Raw genomic sequence first — 20,991 nt, 5'->3', positions numbered from 1 at the left:
AACTAAGATGTAAATAAAGGCTCTTTAAATCATCAAGGAAAAACCTAACTAACAAAAATGTAGCAATATATAAGTACCTCTAGCGACAGGAAGGGCACAGAGCAGGATCTCTATGATCCAAGCAGACAGGTGAAGGAGGAATCCTGGAGCCCTCGGTGGCTTGTACAGGCTTTTATTGAGTTTATTGGGTACATGGCAGGCAGGGGTTCCTGGAGGGGCAGGAGGCTCCTTCTCATGGGTCTGCTGGTGGCATCCCATGACACCACCCTTATAAGCCCAGTCTCAGCCCAGGTGTACCCACCTACATATGCCCACACCCTACTCCAGGTGGCTGCTATCAGGCATGCATTCAGGACCTCAGGGATCTGTCATCAATCCTAATAGTGGGAGGGCAGAAAAGCCTGACAATTATTTACCCTACAGTACCAAAATTACTTTGTGAATGATCATGGAACTTTATTTATTTAGGTGAAGTCCTAATTATTTCTTCTAAGATTGTCTGTTCTTCACCATGTCTCTCCATCTCTTAAAAATATATTTGAAGTCAGAAGACTGAAAGTGAATTCTTTCTTTCATTTTATTTCTAAACAGTTTCTCTTAGCAACAACTGATTCATCTGCAACAGGTAATCACCCTCCCTCTTACAGTATCTACACCCCACAACTGCTTAAAGAGAAAGTACTCCAGTTTGAGGAAACAGCTTCTCTGTGTAAAAAAAAAAAAAGGTGAAAAAGAGGGAAAAAAAGAAAGTTTTGAGGAGGAAACTTGTATAATTTGCTTGAACTTCTTAAACTGGAAAGCACCTGATCCTGCTTCTGTGTGATTCTCACACTTGGCCTTTCCCAGTCAAATCTTCCAAGGTTTTTTCAGTTCCTCCCTATCTCCAATGCATACTGTGTATTCGCTGTTTGCTTAATATTCTGAAATTACTGCTTGTGTTAATACCTGTGGACAGCTCCTTCTTCCCCCTTCTATGAAATGTACTCATCCCGGACTTCATCCATGGAGGACACTGTGGTTCTCATGAACACTGCTGAGGCAATGGATGCTTTTGTGAAACTGACAGCTTTATGAGTGATACAGACACCAAAAAACAATTTCATAAAGTATTTTATGACTATAATTATGAGAACTGTTAATAAAAGTAAATTATGAGAGCATTAGGAAAGCAGAGAGCTGGCACATATTATAGAAATTAGGGAAGGCTCCCTGGAAGTGAAGCTGATGCAAGCTGGCCAGGTTTGGGGCTGAGAGGGGCTGGGATATGTGTGAGGAATAAAAAATAGAATAGTCCAGACAAAGGAAACCACCAAAAGGGAAGGCCCTGGGGCATATGTGTAACCACAGTGCAGAGTGAGCAGAGTGACATGGGCCTTGGATACACCTAGGAGCCAGACTGCCATTTTAAGGATTTCAAACTTTTAATTAAAGGCAGTGGGAAGTCCATCCTGTTTTTACTTGCTATTATTCAAAATGCATCTTAAGTTACTACAAATGCATCTTAAGTTACATTAGACCCAACAGGCATGGCTACTAAATGAACTTGTGTAATCACCAGTTTCTATGATAGAAACACAACATTACAAACCAAGGCAGGCATACACACCACTACTCAGCTAGTGTGGACATTATCCCAGAACCTCACATATTAAGCAACATAACATTTCTGCTTCTGCATAACAAAGGTGTCCACTTTGGTTGCTGACCATTCAAAACGCATGGGTTAGTAAGAAATCAGATTATTAGTAAAACAAGGTAAGCCTGAACACATTTTTGAGGTTGAAACATCCCCCTCCTTTAGCTGTTCTCCCTCCTATTCCCTCCTCCTCCACCTTGATCTCTTTATTCTCTTCTTGCACTTGCTGTGATCTGACAAATCCCTTCCCTCTACTGTTGAGCGTTTACTATGTCCAGGAGAGCATTTGATAGTAAGGAATGCTAATCTAAGAGCAATTCCCCTTCCCCCAATGACTCACAAGGAAAGTTCTGTGTGTAGTTAACAATCTGGAAGGGTCCTGGTTCTGAGAGCCCAGATCCGTGAGTGGCACATTAATGGAAGGTCAGTGCAAAATGCTGTGCTGAAAAGTTTCGAAATCACGTTGCAAAGAACTCTAAGTTTGACAGAGAAAAGCTGCATAATTCATTTGAAGCTATTAAACTACAAAAAATACCCTAACTCTGTGTGACTGTGATATAGGCAAGCTTTACAGTAAACACACACACACACACACACACACACACACTTATATGTGACATATTTAAAACTGAAAGTGACCATTTTTTTCTTTTTTTAGGTGAGAGCTACAGTATATTTTCTATTCTTAATCATCACAAATACTCTCACTTTACACATCTCCATAAAATATTGGCATAATCCTAAAGTTTGGATTAACAAAAGCACAACAGATTTTAAAAAGCTCTGTCAATTCAAAGTCTTCTTAGCTTGTCTACTTTTGGGACTATTAATGGACTTTGCTGTACAGTAATTCAAGTTAAAAAATATTTCTTGAGGCATTTGATGCCATCAGGCCATGACTTGTTTGCTAGAAAGGTCATCTGTGGGTCCTTTGATTATGACAGTCACTTGTAAAACTCCAAGATTCTCATTCTTCACCCCACTTCCCTAGTACCACATAGGGAACACTTCCTAGGAGTTCTCAAAGAGAGATTTCACACCACAGGGACTGGTTTAAAAAAAAAATAGATCCATAAATCAGAAAAGAGAGGAAGTGGCACTGGCTACTGAAGGAGGTGTTATACACTAAAAGGCGTCTTTAAACAGGACCCACGACATTTAATTTCTGACTTTGCTAATTCTCTGTGCAGCCATGGCCTGACCTTGACTTCTTAGCTTAACTGTTCTCATCAAGTGACAATACAAAGTTGGAACACATATTTTAAATGAGAACATAATCAGAAAATTACCATTTTTGTTTGCCCTTGAAATGTTCTGCAGGTCTGGCTTTTACTGGAATGGCCTGACTTTTTGTAACTGTGTAAGAGACAGGACTGATTCATATTTCAGGTCTAATCATGTAACACCCCTTGGCTGGAAGGGAGCATCTGCGAGATAGATTTCTATACTATGTGAGCTCAGAGGATACTGTTAGTCCCATATAGCAAATTTCCTAAGTCCCAGAACCCCTCTCAACAGCTTTTTGGGGCTTTCTAAGAATAGTTCTTTGTGGTTATTTCTCTCAGCACCTAATCATTTCCAGGTAGTAGTTTAGGCTCATTAAGTCTTTGAAATCACTAAGGTGTTATTACATGCGTCACTGCTCTGGTGCCTTGAATGACGAAATGGTGGGCCCTAGTCGGTATGCCCTGCACAGTCAGGAAATGGCTTGAGTACCCCCAGGCAAAGGCCTTTGTTAAAAAAGAAATAAAGAACAACTCGTTCAGCCTGGGATGTGGAGTCTGCTGCTTATTACCCTTTGCTATGTTCTCACGAGGTCCAGGGACACTTGTTTCCATAATTGCAAACACTGAAGCGTGAATCTGGAACACTTGCTTTTAGTATTCACAAATTCACAGAGTGGACTTGTAGTGAGGCATCCCAAGAGAGATTTTTATAATCTCAAAAGTGTGTCCAGAGTGGCACTGATGTTGTTTGATGAAAAATGTTTTGTTCAAGTTCTGCAGTTCTTATTTTGTGTTGCTAAATGAGAACATAATGGTACTAGTGGTTTGTTTGAGAAGGGGTAAAGTTTGAAGTATGGGCATAATGAGTCAGAAAACTCTGTGTGTGTGTGTGTGTGTGTGTGTGTGTTATTGTTCCGCTTGTAAGTACTAACTTGGAGGATTATGATTCAACAGTTAACTTTTCTGATTCTCTAGGCAGGTCCATTTTCTACAAGATTGTATTGTATATCACTTTGTCCTTTATATTATCATAAGACAAATTTTGCATAATAAAAGAATGTGGTCTTTAATTGGGTTAATGTAATTTATCTGTACTGGCTTTTGGAGATCATAAATTTCCCAGTAACATATACCTTATATCCACATGCTTTGGTTAGCTAGCCAGTCTGTTTCAAAATATATCTCTTATAGACAGGATATTATTACTCAACTTGATGATTTTTTTCATATTTGGTAGATTGGGGTTCCAATGATTCTTCTATTATCGTCTTTTACTTTAATAATCTGAAACTATTCTTTACTTATATACCTCTATTAGGATTTAACCATATTAATTAATTAAAGCTAATCAAATATATTGCTATAGATGGGATTAGAGTATAGCCTAGGTAGTTCTAATCAGGGAAGCACCTTGAAAGGACTTGAGTCAGTGGTAACTTTGTGTACAAGGGTTCTAAATCTAACTCTCTGAGATGGGCTATTCCTCTAGCATAGTTGATATAGTTACTCCTGTATGGGCCACCTGAATGCGCTCAGGAATTAATGAGGAACAAAGTACTCAAATTTGAGCTTGTACATTATGATGGCATTTAGCATGTGGTCAATAAATGGCGATCAAATGTCTTTGGGGTATAAGAACAGATTTAAAGTTTGGACTTAAATCTAAGTCTTACTTAGATTTAAATTTCAGCTCTTTTTTAAAATATCAAAACTTCATTTTTCTCATCCGTAAGATGGGGATACATCGCCAGATCTGAGGATTAAATAAAATCACAAAAATTAGGAATTAGCATACTAGGTCTCAGTAAATGTATAAATGTTACTTATATTTTATGAGTATCAATCAAGTCTAAGGAAGAATTGAGAGATAGTACAGCATGATGGTTAGGTATATAAACCCTGGAGAGACTTCTTAATCCTGTGATCTTGTGAAAGTTTCTTAACCTTTCTTGACTATATTTAGTTTCCTATTAGTGCTATAATAAGTTATAACAAATTTTGTGCCTTGAAACAATGCAAATACATATAGTTCTAGATGTCCAGAAATCCAAACTGAGTCTGACTATGCTGAAATCTGGGTGTTGGCAGTGTTGCTTTCCTTCTGGAAACTCTAAAAAACAATCCTTTTGTTTGCATTTTCCAGTTTCTAGAGGCCACCTACATTCCTCAGTTTGTGGAACTTCCCTCTACCTTCAAAGTTGCTCTCTATCCTTTATGAAAGCTGTTATCATTATATTGGGCCCAACCAGATAATCCAGGATAATCTCCCCATCTCCTGATCTTTTATTTAATTACATCTGCAAATTTACTTTTTCATGGATGGTAATATTCACAAATTCATGAGATTAGAATGTGTGCCATTACTCTATACCTTGTTAGCCTTAGTTTTCTCACCTATAAAACAGGATAGTACAGCATTATTTATCTCAGAGTTAGGATAAGAAATAAGTAGAATAAGTCATATAAAATTCTCAGTTCAGAGACTACCTACAGATGGTAAGCTTTTAATAAACATTAACCATTATCATTATTATATTCAATGAATGAATGAATTCCATAGCCCCTTCCTGCTACATTAGCCCAGGCATTCATCCCTCTGCCTCAAGATGCTTCTGAGGGCTTGTATGATTCAAGACTGGAAAAGAAGGTGCCTACTCCTTATTCTTCCCCACTCAAATTCTTGGCAAGCACCAACTAAGAGCCATGGCTCTCACAAGAACCAGAGATTTCTTCCAATCATTCCTTAATTTAAGACAAAATTCTCTTCAATGGAAGGAACATAACTAAAAGCCTTATAATTCATAGAAACAGATCTCAAGGCAAGAAATAAGGGCTGCCTCTGTTTCTTTTCTTTCCATTCTATACTCCTGTCATTCCAGTCACCCTTTCAGGGAAAAGACCATTGTTCACTGGGTATCTTGCAGCCATAACTTTTGGCTGCTCTTACACTCTGCCTGTTTCTTTTCCATGTGGCCTATTTAATTTTGGCATGTGAATTCATTAACCCCATATCCTTGGCTGTGCTATTATTGGATAGCAATCATCAGTGTCCCCACAATGCCTTTGCTGTTCTCTAAGTCATTTTGTATTAGTCTGAGATATTCTCCATTGAGAGAATTTGAGTGAGGAAAGGATAAAATAGCATGCTATTAATTAATTTATTATTTCCTTATGAGTTAGCCTCTATTCCATGTTTCACTGACGCATTAAACTAGATTGGAAAGCTTTTAAGTGTAGGTTTCCTTAAGTTCTTTTTTTTTAATGAGAACAAATAGCTCCTTCTGCAATCTAGAATTCTTGAGATTTAGCCTTTAAAATTATTTTTCTGGGGCCTCCCCGGTGGCGCAGCGGTTGAGCGCAGCCCACAGCCTATGCAGCTCCAGTTCGATCCCTGGCTGCTCCCCGGCCAACGGAGGAGGGTCCCACATAGCGCGCAGACCTCTCCTGCCGCCTGCTGCTCCCCTCAGCAGTGTACTTTGGTCCTTCTGCCTGCTCTGCTCCCCACTCTGGCTCTGGTGAATTCTCTCACCCTCCCACGCTTGTATAAATAAATAAAAAATAAAATCTTTTAAAAAATATATATTTTTCTGGTACAAATAAATCTGTAGGGAATAGAAGAATTTGTAGGAAGGGAAGGATTTAAAGAATATATTTAATAGACATTCCCTGCCATTTTTTCATACCCTTCATGGATTGCACTAGGAACCTGTGTCATGCTTTGATAGTGGTTCTGAATCCATAAGTACATAATGGCTATATTGATGTTTTCCATCTACTATCTTAGCCCAACTCTACTCTTTAACCATCGTTTCTATATCTCAAAAGACAATTTCCTCATATGACCTTTGGGGCACATTATCCAAATGTGACCTCTCTGAAAAGGTTCATTATAATTTCTTTTTCCCAATCAATCAAAATCTCCATCTTCTTATTGTGTTTATCTTAGTCCAGGAATTTTTTAAAAAGTAACTAAATTATACTAAGGTGAACTTTCTGATTCTCCTAGGGAAATTGACATTTTTAAGGACACAAATGCATTTTTTCTTTCTTTTTTACCAGCTTTATAGGGATGTAATTAACAAAATTGTAATATATTTAAAGTGTGCAAAGCAGCAACCTGATATACCTATACATTGTGAAATGATTCACACATCAAGTTAATTAACACATCCATCACTTCATGTAATAATCTTTTTTATATGAAAACATTAAAGTCAGGGGCCTCCATGGTGGCACAAGGGGTTAAGATGCAGTCTATGAAGTTACCCGCAGCCATTGCAGCATAAGTTCTATCCCCAGCCAGGGAGGTGACGCACATGGCACAGCAGACATCTCCTGACTCGCCCACAGCATCCCTCAGCAGTATATTTCAGTCAATCCACCTGTTCTGCTCCCCACTGTCTCTGGTAATCCTCTCACTCCCCACACCTCTGGCCTGTACCCCAGTTCTTATATGCATAAATAAATAAATCTTTAAAAAAAGAAAAGAAAATATTAAAATCTACTCTATTAGCATATTTCCACCTTAAAACACAGTATTATTAACTCAGCACCATGTATGCACTAGTTTCTAAGACTTATTCATCATATAACTTTCATTTTTCTTTTCCCACTATATTTGCTTGGTCTTCCTCTAGTAAAGAATTGTCTATTTTATCAGTTTGAGTTGTATTCCCTGCTATGCATAGATGAAGAAAACAAAAAAGGGAACAGTGTTATGGAAAGAAAAAGGAAGGGTAGAATCAGAAAGAGGGATATAATGAGAACAAGAGTGGTGGGAGAGAGCTAGAGCACATGGATATCATAACTCAGCTCTCTTTCCTTAACAAAATTAACAAAATTGTGACATTGTGCAACCCTTAATCCATTGTGCCCAGTTCCCCTCTGGCTTGTACTAATTACATTTGAAGTTGTGTGTTAGCCCATTTCTGGGTGTGTGTGTATGGACAATGTCACCCTGCCACTATATTAAGGGGGAAAAAAGGACCGTGTGTTTGGTCTTTGTTAAGTAGCCCAGGGGGCTCTGTACTTAGACATGTCTGGTTTTAAACCCTAAATTGAACACTTGGGCAAATACTTAATCTCTCTGAAGTTTGGTTTCCACATCAGAAAAATGGGAATAATAATAGCAACATGAAGTGTCCTTGTAAGAGAACAATGAGAAAATTTCTACATAGTACATGGTAGCCTTTTTGTGTAAAATGTTAATTGGTTTCAATGGTGCTGTGGTGATTATCATTATAATTATTATCATTATTAGTATTCCTATTTTTCTTCTCCCACAAAAAGTCAAAATTTCTTGTCCTATTACAGAAAACAGAATACTTCCCTACCTCCTCCTTTCTCCCCTCTCCAAATTTACCATTTCCTCACCCTAAAAAAAATAGAAATCCTAAAGACACCGGCCTCCCTAACCCACATCTTGATGCTCATCGCTCTTCCTACACTTTCATTCTCCTCTCTTTTTCTCAGTTTCCCTCACAGAAATTACACTCTTACAAGTGCAGACAATTCAGTCCAGGTCAAAAAAAAAAAAAACTATTTTGTTTCTCTTTTTTCTCAACATTAAAGCTAGACAAAAGAGATGCTATTTCTTTCTCCCTCTACTTCTCAAATCAGCAGCCCCAGCCAAAAAAAAAAAAAAGATGCATTTGAATGATTTCAAGTGACAGAAGTAATCCAATGTCCCAAATCATTTTGGATTTCCCAAATGTGAGTTTCTGCCTTGCACAGAATACTGATTTTGTACATCCAGGTGCTCTGGTTTCTAGCATCACTGACTTCTCCCATAATCTCTGCTCCACCTTGATGTCTTCCCTGTCTGTCTTACCTGAGGAGGCCACCACTAGTCTCGCCCTGTCCCCAGGTGGTTGTTCTGTAGATGCTCCTGCTGTTATTGGCTTCCTATAAGATGAAGCCACCTTTGACAGTCACTGAATCCTGGCTTTCTTCCTCTGCACCAGTCAAGGCAAGGAACTAGACATCCTTAATTTGAGTACATTTTGGTAAGGAACATTTTTGGTAAGAGAAGAGTTCATGCCTTTTTTTCAAATCATCAGAAGAGTCTAAACCTTAAAATAAATTATAGATATGACAGGATTGTTCTGCTTCATCAGCTCTTTATTGAGAAATCCTCTTTATTGTGAAACTAAATTTAACTCAATCTCTTGAAAAACACTTGCTATGGTAATCTTTAAAGTTTTCTAAAATATGTTACATTTATAAAGATGTGTGCATATATATGGTATAATACCACAACAATGAAATAAATAGGACTCAAATAATTAGGGATTGTCAGGGCTTCCCTGGTGGCACAGCAGTTGAGCGCTGAGCTGCAAAGCTGTCCACCCTTTCGATTGTCGGCCACCAGTAAGGATCCCACATGGCATGCAGACCTCTCCTGTCTCTCCCACTGCTCCCCTCAGCAATGTACTTTGTCAGTCTGCCTGTTCTGCTCCCCGCTCTCTGGCTCTGGTGAATCCTCTCACCCTCCCACGCTCTGACTGTACCGGTGCTTGCATAAATAAATAAATAAATCTTTAAAAAAAAATTGGAATTGTCACTGCAACATAAATGAAAATTGTCAGACTTTTCACTATGGTAGGGGGGTGGTGAGGATTTTTTATTTATGTTTTTTCATCAGATATGTAGAAAGAAGAAACAAACCTGTGTTTACACCAAATGGGGGAAGTTCCAAATGATCTGCAGGTAGTCATTTGCTAATACCTGCCTTCATGATACTCCAGAGATTAAGAATTTAACAATCCCAACAGGACAGCATGGAAGACTCTCCAGCATTAGGGTCACAACCAAATGGGCCTATACATGTAATATGGTTGCTCTTGAGAAATACAGATGTGTACACACACACACACACACACACACACACACAACCTTTGTTGCAAAGGCACATCATACTGGATAAAACATCATTCTCTGAAAAATCTTAGTTCCTAGTGCAGTGTTAGAGGCAGCATTGGAGAAGACCCCCTTCTGCTGGTAGAACCCCCATAGACTTCCCTGAGATCCTTTTGATCAAGTTCTTAGCAGGGCTCCGCATTCCTTCAGGGACAGTCTAATCACTTTGAACTACACATAACAGAGTCTGAATTTTGATCATCTTCCTACTAAAAGATTCCTTTTACCCATCCCGAGTTGATCCCAGCCTTGTGTTGCCATCTGTAAGCCCTTACCAATAGTAAGGGGAGGTGAGTGTGATCCCAGCTGCTATAGAACAGGCACCCTCGCCTTGTACAAAGCCAAATCAAATAAAAACCAAACAAAACCAAATGTCTTTTAACATCATGTACACTCTTACCCCAGAACAGCAGGTTCCTTCCTGACTTGAAAGTACCACTGAGAGTAGTTCTTTCCAGAATAAAAATGGTCTTCACACTTTGTAGTGGCATTTTCTATTTTTTCAAGTTTGCCTCATTAGGTACCCATAAAAATGCATGTATATTTACAGTCCCCAAAGAATTAATTATTTTCTCCCTTGGCTCAAAGTACATGTTCAAGTGAGCCTTACAAGCTAAAGAAACATTTTACAAAGCACCATAAGAATTCCAACTTAATGTTGTGCAAATATGTTCAACTAGCATCATAACTCAACTAGCATCATATTTCCAACTCAAACATGGCTGTTTATCAGGAACCACAGTACTTTTAAAAAATACAAATGCTCAGCTCCAGCCCCAGATTCAACAGATTCAGGTATTTGCATTTTGGTTTCCATGCTGGTGTGAATGGGCCATGTCTGAGACCTGCAAAACTGGATATTTTCCAGCCACAATCAAATCCCTGATAACCCATTGGGCTGTTTATGGCATTAAAATAGTGAGCTAACACCCCAACCCCTCTAAAACTGGAACCAAGTTCCAAGAGCAGAGGATGATATTCAAAATAAAAGACAAAGTCAGAAACCCATTATGCCATTTACGTTAGTAATAGCATATTCCTACATTCATGGGCTCATCTAGATAAAGGACTGGAAAGTCAACACAAATGCAATTATACTCTGCCTCAGGAAAGAGCTCTGAATACTTGTTTTATTGTACTGCCAAAGATTAGGACTAGAATGTAAATCTGAAGAAGTCATATCAGAGGCCTCTTTCATTAACAGAAATGGAAACAGGCACTTATATGCCACCAATAAATCAATGAAAGGAGGAGAGGAGCTCAAAATGGCCTTCACTGCAATTATTAACTCCAGGATTGCAGCAGTTGGTGATTGCTGAACCCAGCCTCTTCTTGTCATCTACCTAGAGTAAAATGGAGAAAAATAAAGTATGGGAAGAGTCTCACTATCTAAAACACAAATTCTGAAAGTCTTAAGTGTCTGCTAACAAGGAGCAGAAGCAAAACAGAACCAGACCTTCTAAAAAATATTGTTGGCGTGGGGATTAAATTCCGAGCATGTGAATCAGTGTATGAGTTTGTATGTTCATATGTGTCTGTGTTTACATAAATCTGTATGCTGGAAGTTATTTTAATCCATAATTATTTCCAGTATACCAGTGTTTTCAAGTAGGAGGATTCCATTAAGAAGTACCACACAGGGCCTCCTCGGTGGCGCAGCGGTTGAGCTCCAGATTGCGAAGCTGCCCGCAGCCTCTGCTGAGCCGGTTCGATCCCTGGCTGCTCCCCAGCCACTGGAGGAGGGTCCCGCATGGGGTGCAGACCTTTCCTACTGCCCGCTGCTCCCCTCAGCAGTGTACTTCGGTCCTTTTGCCTGCTCTGCTCCCCGCTCTGGCTCTGGTGAATTCTCTCACCCTCCCGTGCTTCTGACTGTACCCAGTGCTTGTATAAATAAATAAATAAAAATAAATCTTAAAAAAAAAAAAGAAGTACCACACAAATGAATTCCTCAGTGAAATATGAGATTGGTGTGGACCTTTCTTTTCTATTCTCCTTTTGACCTGTTAATCTCTAAGTTCTATCAAAGTGTCTTCAGTGTACCAATTTCAGAAAATCTTAATTTGTATTGAACAATAGGAAAACTGGCAATTAGAATACATACTAAAGTAGGAATTTAAAAATAAAAAGTAAAAAAAAAATGGATTAAATTTCCCAATCTATCAGAAAGTACTTGATGTTTTGGGGAGGCAGCTACACCTGCCTGAGTTTCAAGTTCTTCAGCTATAATTTAAGAATAGTAATATCTCCCAACATCTTCACAGGGTTACAGAGAAAAGCATTTTCTAATCTTCAGAGAGTTCAGAGAGTAAGATATGTTAGTTTAAGCTTTTGCCTTTAAGACTTCTTACATATCTGGGCCTCCCCTGGTGGCACAGCGGTTGAGCGCTGGGCTGCCAGGCTGCCCACAGCCTCTGCAGCACCGGTTCGTTCCCCAGCCGCCGGCAAGGGTCCCACAAAAAAAAAAGAAAAAGAAAGACTTCTTACATATCACATGTATTAGAAATGTGTGCTTAATATGGGTGGTGTTGGATTAAGGATGATGGTGAAGGAGGTAACGCAAAGGTGCAATATATTAATGTGAACTGATTATCACTATGCCAAAATGCAATTCACATTTCTTCTAACACTCTCTGCATTGTATTTGGGTTCATTCTAGTTGGTTCCCAAACTGTTCTAGTCTGTTGTCTCATCCTTCCCTATGTAGTGACAAAGAGTTGAAGACTTTCTGTCCAATTTCCCAGCCCTCTTTTGATGACTGTACTGGAAGAAGGGTAACTTGGTGTACTCACCTCCTACAAATTCATTGTTGCCAAGAGGGAAGCAGATTGTTTCCTAGTATATGAGAAATGCTGTAGAAAGCAAGGGCTGAGCTCCTCTTCTCTGCCATTCCATGTGACCTGCCAATCACCAAGTCTATTGAATGTATCCTAAAACTTTCTCACATCAGTCCCTTAGCCTAACACAAAATATTCTCACTTGTGAATCACCAAAGTACCCAGCCAAATGGACTCTTTCTTTAATCATCGTAGGGTAAGTGAAATTGGTGAGGCTTTTATGCCATAGCCTGTGTGGCTATCACCCACAGCCTTGAATGCAGAAGGCTCTTGATAGTGTGGGCGTGGGGCACGCATGCCTGATGGTGGATACCTGGAGTATGTTGTGGGCATGCATAAGTGTGCACACCTGAGTCTAAAGGCTGAGGCTATAAGGGCAGTGTCACTCAGAGACAAAAAATGGCTGCTACGGAACAGCTACTTGAGGACAAGCAATGGCTGCGAGAGCAAGAAACCACAAGAGAACACCAGAGAGTCCAAAGAGAAAGAGTAAAGATTCGCTGGGGGCTGGGGGTCCTGCCAGCCACCCAGCCTCCCTACCTTGCCAGCCTGCGGGCTTGCCCCATAACAATCGGTGGAGAAAGAGCATAAAAGCCTGTAAAAGTTACTGAGGGTCCCAAGACTCCTTTATCCATCTGCCTAAATCAATAGAAAACCTGCCCTGTGCTTGCTGGCACTACAAATATGTCCTTCCTCTCCACCTTTCCACCTACCCAAACTTTCTCCCACTCAACTTGTTGGAATGATCTTTCCAAAGCCTCAATCTGCATAGACATCCTTTCCCTACTCAAACCTTGGATGACACGTGGTCTCCTATAGCAAAGCTCTGTATTGTCTAGACATGACAAATAAGACATTCTAGACCTGATGCCTGTTCACCTCTCCAGTATCTTCACTCACATTTGTGCTCAGCAATATTGAAATATTCCCAGTTCCCAAGTGCATCATTTACCCTATTTAACACTCTGTGTTTTGTATTTTTTTTATGATTTTCTCCAACTTTAGTTGCCCTTCCTCTACTCTGTTCTATCTGATAAATTACTCCGCTCCAGATTCTTTGAATTCTCAAGTTTTCTTAGAAATGAACTGCTATTTCTAACAGTACCAGCTTCATTATTGCACATATTTCACCAAATTGCAAATTGTTAGAATAATTTGTTTCCCCTTCTAGACTGTAAGGTTCTCAGGCAGAGATTGTGTCTTAGTAAACTTAGGATTTTGAGAAACTAGCAGAGTGTCTGACAAATTGTAACTCCTTTATAAATATTTCTTAAGTAAATGAATGAATGGATTGATTCTCATAAGTGAGTACAAAAAACACCCTGTATAATATGTGCTTCTGATCTCTAGTCAAGGAAACAGATGAACACATGAGAGGCTTCATCACTTATTGATGGATGCTAGTTATTTTTTCTCTTTAGATATTTATGTAATCTTCTAGTAAAAGCTAAGATTGTAAGCATCTTATCCACATATAGGGGCAACAGAAACTCACCAAATTAGACCTGTTGGTGAGTCATTCACCTTGTGACATGAGTATAATGGTAGGTGGGTTATTTCCCCCTTGTCCATACAATTTTGGGCAACTGTCAATACACTGAAACGCATGGAAAACATGTCTTCTTGGCCATATCAAAAGTAAGATTGCTCTATAAAAGCCCTTCTTCCTCTCCTATGAAAGTTTTACTCTTCTTTCTTTTTAAGCAAAGAGAATGTAGTCAAGCTTTAGTATGTCAAGTCCTGATGATGATTTAAATTGGAAACTGAGGCACTCACAGTGCTTTCTCTTGCCTATTTGATTTATGATCTTTCTTTGTTCATGAGTCTCTCTATTGAATCAGTGGAAACAGTAAACTAATATGTCCTCCTTTTTTTTTTTTTTTTGCTATTATGGCTATAATCAGTGGATAATAAATAAGTAGCCTCAATTTTTATTTAAGAGTACTCCTTCCCAGGAAACTCTGGGGATGAAATCAGAAGTGTGTTATTTTTCTTTTGTACTTCTAATTATATTCCATACTTTCTATTATTTCACACTATTGAGTTTTTTTTCTTTTCCTCAAAAAGTACACATTTCACTTAGAAGTGAGAATTAATGCTTATTGTGTAGCTAATGATGTTTCTTTATGAGTTAATTAATCAAGAATGATGATCAATAGATCAAAATGTAACATCATTGTATTGTGCCTTTATTTCAACTTCTATTTCAAAAGATTTTGCTTTAAAATGCATGGTTCTGGTTATAAATTAGTTTCTCTGTTCAAATAATTAATCTGTGAAACTAGTGCAATGTGAATTCCATTCTTCTTTGAGTCAGTTTTGGAAAATATAATTGAAAGTCCATTTCATGGGAAGAAAACCTGGGACTTACTTTTCTTCTCTCTTTTTTTTTTTCTGCTTCATTCATTTGCTCAATAAATACTAACTGAACATAACATTTATTGATTGGATTTTGCTAGGCACTATGAAGAATTTAAATTTTTGAGGTTTTGGCCCTCTAAAAGCTTACAGACAGACACACAAAAAATTAACCAGAAAAAGATGTCACAAGTGAGTAGTATAGACAGTGAACACTGCAAGTTCAGAAGCCAGTCTTTGCCTTCCTGACATTTTCAATCAGAGCTTTCCAGCTTGGCGTCCTTTGTGATTTATTTTTAATGGTTCTTTTTATCTGTTTCCACATATAGAGAGATACAGGAATATATCCCTAGTTTTACCCCCTTTCTCTCTATTGCTTCAACTGTGCTTCTGCGCTCTTGAAATAAAAATCGAAAGTTATGTCCAGACTACTTTGTGAATGTCAAATTATTATCTATCCACTTCCTCTAGAGTAAAGAAGATGGGGTTATATGAATGAGTAAGGGGGTGTTTTTCTCTATATCTTTATATATCAAATATATTACATATTCAAAATCTTATTAAAACAAGGTATTTGACTGTGTTCCACAGTGAATTACTATCAAAAAGTAAACTTCATTAATAACTCTATTCCTTACCAGTTTTTATTTAGACCTGACCCTGATATGTTATTGTCCATTGTGAGTGGAAAAACACTCTTCCTTAACTCTGTAAAACAAGGCTATTTCCATCTTTCTCTTCCTGGCAATAGGCCAATAATCTTTAAGTGAGGCCATTTGATCAGTTTGACCTACATTACATTGGTTTTCAACACCATTATTTTCCTTTTATGCTCCGGCAAGTCATTTTGTACACAGTCCAATTACCTGTTGAGCAGTCTTCTACAAATGTACCCCCAGGCAAACAACCTTTCTCACATTTATCCATCCTTGCAATTCTGTGGCTATAATCACTTGTATTAAGCTTTTGTGTCTCCCCCCCCCCACTAAAGTGTAAGCCCCTTAGGAGCAGGATCAGTGATTTGATCACTGTTGTATAACCTGAGCTTAGTATGGTGTTTGTAGTATAGAAAACACTCAGCAAAGATTTGTTGTGAATGGTCAACATTGAGAAAAAAGCATAGTGATATACAGAGGTTCAGAGGAAAGATAACCTAGCCTTTCCTCACAGTTAGGGAAGCATTCAGAGGAAGATAAACCTAAACTGGTACTAGAAGATAACTGCAAGTTAGCTATGCCTAGGAGAGGGCAATCCAGACGAATAAAATAAATGAACAGCATGGACAAAGACTCATATTTGAGAAAGAGTAAGGTCCATTGAAAGATAGTCAAAAAGATAGCTTTGTCTTAAGTGTACCTTGCCTGAGAATGAAAGCACTATATAGATGTGTGTGCATATGTGTGTATGTTTGCTAGAGAAGCTTTAGTTTTTCAAAGTTTAACTAGATATAATAAAATTAAATCCATCAGCCTATAAACCCAATATTTAGCCCACAGCCTTCTATCTGACTAAACATTTCCATTTACTTTCTCATTATTTTCTCTGTCCCTAGGTCAATGTTAATTTCTTACATCTATTTTTATACACTGTTAACTGAGGGCATTTTCATAGTATTTTTTTTAATAGTTTCACTTCAGATAATAGTATGGTTAAGCAGAAAGATGTGACCCTAACCACCTTGCATAAAATTATTATGTCTAGAAAAGCTGTTGTAGTTTCCAAACACTCAAATTAGAAATGAGCATTTAGAAAATGACCTGCTTCTAAATTGAGGATTCAGATGTACAGGGGGCAACATGCAGCAGATTGTGATGGAAAGCTTCCTGGAGTTCAGGTGTCTATGCCATGCACTAGTTCAGTCTATGAGACTTTCTACCTCATCATTTATTGAATGGGCCCCATAATATATGCTCTGTAGTCTCTACAGGTATTCCCAAAGTTGAAAGAAAAACTATATGTGAAATGAATCACTAATAAATGGAAGATGGTTGTATTCTGTTATAACACAAGGTCATCTGTTATTGTAGTTATTTTTATATTAGAAAATAAGAATTCTGTGCCCCCTCCATCAACTACATCTTTACATGGAAATGTATGTACAGCAATTTAAGCTAGTGCATATAAAACTCTACTTAAAAATTCTATTTTAAATGGCTTTTCTGTATGTGGTATAACTTCAGCAAGTGTGTTTACATAGAAATGGACTTTTGCCCCATTGGTGAGAAGATAATACAGATTGTATCCATTTTGTCTCATAGAATGATTGAAGATAGTGGGAAAAGAGGAAATACCATGGCAGAAAGAAGACAGCTGTTTGCAGAGATGAGTAAGTATGGAATTTTTAAGGAACAGCTTCCAGTGAATACTCATAGAAAAGTTGGAAATAACCACATAATCCTATGGCATATGTACTTTCCCTTAAAAATCAAATTACTTTCATAAAGTACTTTTAGGCATTTGGTCTCCTATTAGTTAAGAGTTAAATTCTTCCAGGAATTATTATAATTTGTTGTAAGACTGCATTTTTATATGTTCATTTCCTTGCATTATTACAGTGTCTGGAACACTGGAGGTAATGGATAAAATTTGTGAAATGAAACATTGAATATCTTACTGGCAAAATAATATCCTATGGTCACTTGGGAAAGAGGAATCAAATATGTTACTAGATCAAGCCATAAGCTGTCTTTTGGACTTCATGCAGAAATCCTACAAACCAGTTTCTAAAAAAGTTTTAAAAAATAAAAAATGAGAGTTGAAAAGAGCTTGGAGGTGACATGCTGTCCAAGGAAAACCAAACCAAGACAGTGTTTACTGACTTCATTAAGTAAAGGTTATTGGTTTATGTAAATACATGGTTGACTTATAAGTAATTGGTCAGTATTGTCTCCCATATAGACCATTTTTTTATTCATAAGGAAGAAGAACTTGACACTAGTAGAGAAACACACGTATCAAATTAAACGTTATTAGGGAAAAGTACATTTTTTCTTATTGTCTTTTTATCTCACCTTCCTTGCATAAGAAATAAGGATGAACAGAAATGAGCAGTAAGCCTTTTTTTCCCCTAGAAGGCAGTAGATAAAATTAGGTTTCTACTGAAGATTGGAACTGATTGACAAGAATAAGATAAAGAAAAATCCCAGATAATAAGATTCATATTTTCCTTTATCATCTCACAGTAATCTGAAGGCACAAAGACAGTATTAGAACTAACAAAGAGGAAAGAAAATTAAAATTGATGTGAAGAATCTCAATCATGCTCCTTGCTTTTTCTACTTTTAGGGGCATGTCTAAAGCATCTGGTGGGTTTTACCCACAACTTCCAATTTCCTAGGCCATGTTTGACACTTTACTTCCACTTCTGGCATGGCTGATCACCTGGAATTGTGACCCTTGATGCAAATCTCACAGAGCAGTTAACCTATTACTGCCTGCTCTTCTAAGTAGGATCTAAAGCCACTCCGGTATCCTCCAATATCATAGACCCTTAGAAGGAAAAGACCATATATATCATGGGCCAGAGTTTTGTCAAAGAAAAGGAATACTGGTATTTAACATTTAAAAAAAGAATCTTGAAGTAAATCTCTGATTTTATCATTGTTCTATTAAAGACTGTACCCACCAAAACACACTGTAAGAGTTATGAAAGTTTGCTTAGTTAATGTTTTTGTAAATAGCTATTTATCTATAAGTATATTATCTCAGCCCCTTTCTGCACTTGGTACAGTTCCCCATCACACAAAGGCATGAAATTAAATGCATTAAAGTTGTCCAGTTTCAAGAAGTAGCAACATCATTTTTAGCCAAAGAAACATATCTTTAAATTTTTCAAATGAGAGAAACTTAGGAAAACTGAACATTCATTTCCCAAATGTAACTTTGTCCTTTCAGAGGAACTTCTCAGAATAGCATGTGCTTTATTAAATCATTTTATGGGTTCTCGTAATAAATATATACCTTTCTTGCTTGAGTATGCTAAATAAGAGACTTGGATGTTGACCAAAGCAGGTAAACACATCTGGCCTTAACAATCCATAAATAAGCATCATGTTTAGACCAACACTAGGTAGGTGGTGTCCACAGTAAGTGGTATTCTGCAGGATGAAACAATTGTCTAGTTTTAAAGGGAAGAACTGATTTTGATAGGTAGACTGTGGCACAAAACGGAAAGGTAATCTCACTGAGAATGTGTTGATAGTTGAAAAGGATAGGGTAACCTCAGATTCATCAGCTGAATGCCAAAAAAAAAGGCAATGAAACATTATAAGGAAAGACTGACTTCAAATCTTGGAAGTAGCATCTCCTAGAAATCTGGGCTATCTAGAGAGAGGCTAAAAAAGAAGCAAGAACTTGTAAATCTGATCAGCTAAATATTACCTAGAAATTTTTTTTCAAGAAGCAACAAAAGAAGGTACCAAAAAGATGATTTGTTTTGGACATAGTACTTGTCAAAAAATGTGTGTGAAAGAGTCAGGAAGACAAGGAAGACTTTAATTAAGGCTACTACTAAAGAGGGGCCTACTCCTGGTGGTACAAGAGTTAAGTCTCAGTGCTATCAAGCTATTGCCAGCCACTGTGACATGAGTTCGATCCCCTGCCAGGGAGCTAATCCACATGGCACAAGAGACCTCTCCTGTCTCATCTGCTGGTCCCACCTGTTCTACTCCCCACTGTCTCTGATGAATCCTCTCACTCCCTGCCCCCTCCCCCAAACATACCTCTGGCCTACATCCCAGTGCTTGCATGCATAAATAAATAATAATTTTTTGAAAGACTACTACAAAAGAGAAAGATTGAACTAAACTCCCAAATAAAAAGCAAGATAGATTTTAATACTATGGTGGGCTAGTGCAGAAGAGCTGGAAGGTGTTAGTGAGGAAATTGGTCTGCCCGTGTTAGCCAACAGTTGGGAAATTAGGTCCCTGCCCTCTCACAGAGACTGGGAGATCTTCTTCAAGAATTCAAAGGAACAGTTCCAAGACTCTTGAAAAAGATCCCTGGCAAGAAGGGAAATGTACATCTAAAGAAACCAAAAAAGTACTATACGATAGAAAGTTTTCTAACATAAATGCTTTAAGAAAAGGGAAATCTGAGACCTAAAGTGAGCAAGGAACCTAAGGTTTAATCAAACTGAGGGGTACATTGGGGCTATCTTAGATTTACTAAGGCAAAAGAACAGAGAATATAACAAAACAATTGATAAGAAGAACAATTGATAGGAAGTTTTGGTGAATTCAGGTGATTGCAACAAGTTAAACACCTATTCTGAGCTCATTACCATAAGCACCCGAAGCAGAAACAAACAGGAAAAAAAAGAAGAAAAGAAACTAAAAGTAGAACACTAACACGGACACAAAATTAGCAAAAAAGATTAGCCATAGGTAGGTAGACAGGTAGGATGACCACCTACTTTAATGAAAAAGTCCCTTTTAACCAAAAAATTTTCATCAATATAATGCCTTAAATACCAGTTTATATAATATCGTAGATTAAAGCCATAAAAGACTAGCTAAATGTAAATGTCATTCTCTCCTTGGCCTTTTCAGCCATCAAATAAGTTATCAGCTCAAATAAGTTTATCAGACTGACTTTTCACAGAATAAATTGTTTGTTCTTAGTATTAACCTCTCCCTCGTCTCTGTTTTTCTATATCCAGAGCACATTTCTATATCCAGAGCCTTATAGAACATTTACTATGAGCATGTCCATGTCTCTCATTGTCATGAACTCCTCCCTAAGGATAGATCCTGAACCTTCACCTTCAAATCCATTCACCTTAGATGCTGAATCAATGTTGGCTTAAAAGCCTACAAGGCCCAGAATAGGTAGGTTTTTATAAGAGAAAAGTTATTGAAAGCACTTTCAAAACAGGGGAGATTGCCTAATAAGCTAAGGAAGGCCTTGGGGAGAAAAGAGAATGATACTATGAGCCTCTAAGCAGAGGAGGAACCTGAAATCAAAGGGAGGCAAATATAGGTTCTCAGCCAATGCTGCTGAACCATTTGAAGGCAGACAG

The 20,991-nt window shown here is 37.9% G+C and overlaps 1 protein-coding gene across 12 annotated transcripts in view; it reads left to right on the top strand.

The window, feature by feature from the left end:
- The window catches only part of DTNA (dystrobrevin alpha), a 325,085-nt gene that overhangs the window by 189,233 nt on the left and 114,861 nt on the right, over nt 1-20,991 (top strand). For all 12 annotated transcript variants that reach the window (XM_054694102.1, XM_054694105.1, XM_054694103.1 and 9 more), the window contains one exon: nt 17,231-17,298. In XM_054694102.1, coding sequence (XP_054550077.1) covers nt 17,232-17,298 — 67 coding nt within the window. In that variant the 5' untranslated portion in view covers nt 17,231. The remainder of the gene's footprint in view (nt 1-17,230; nt 17,299-20,991) is intronic.

The sequence above is a fragment of the Talpa occidentalis genome, unplaced genomic scaffold, assembly GCF_014898055.3.
Source record: "Talpa occidentalis isolate TD23 unplaced genomic scaffold, MPIMG_talOcc4v2.1 talOcc4.13, whole genome shotgun sequence".
NCBI lineage: Eukaryota > Metazoa > Chordata > Mammalia > Eulipotyphla > Talpidae > Talpa > Talpa occidentalis.
Note: the sequence above shows the minus strand (reverse complement) of the source record. Positions and strands in the feature narration are given on the sequence as shown.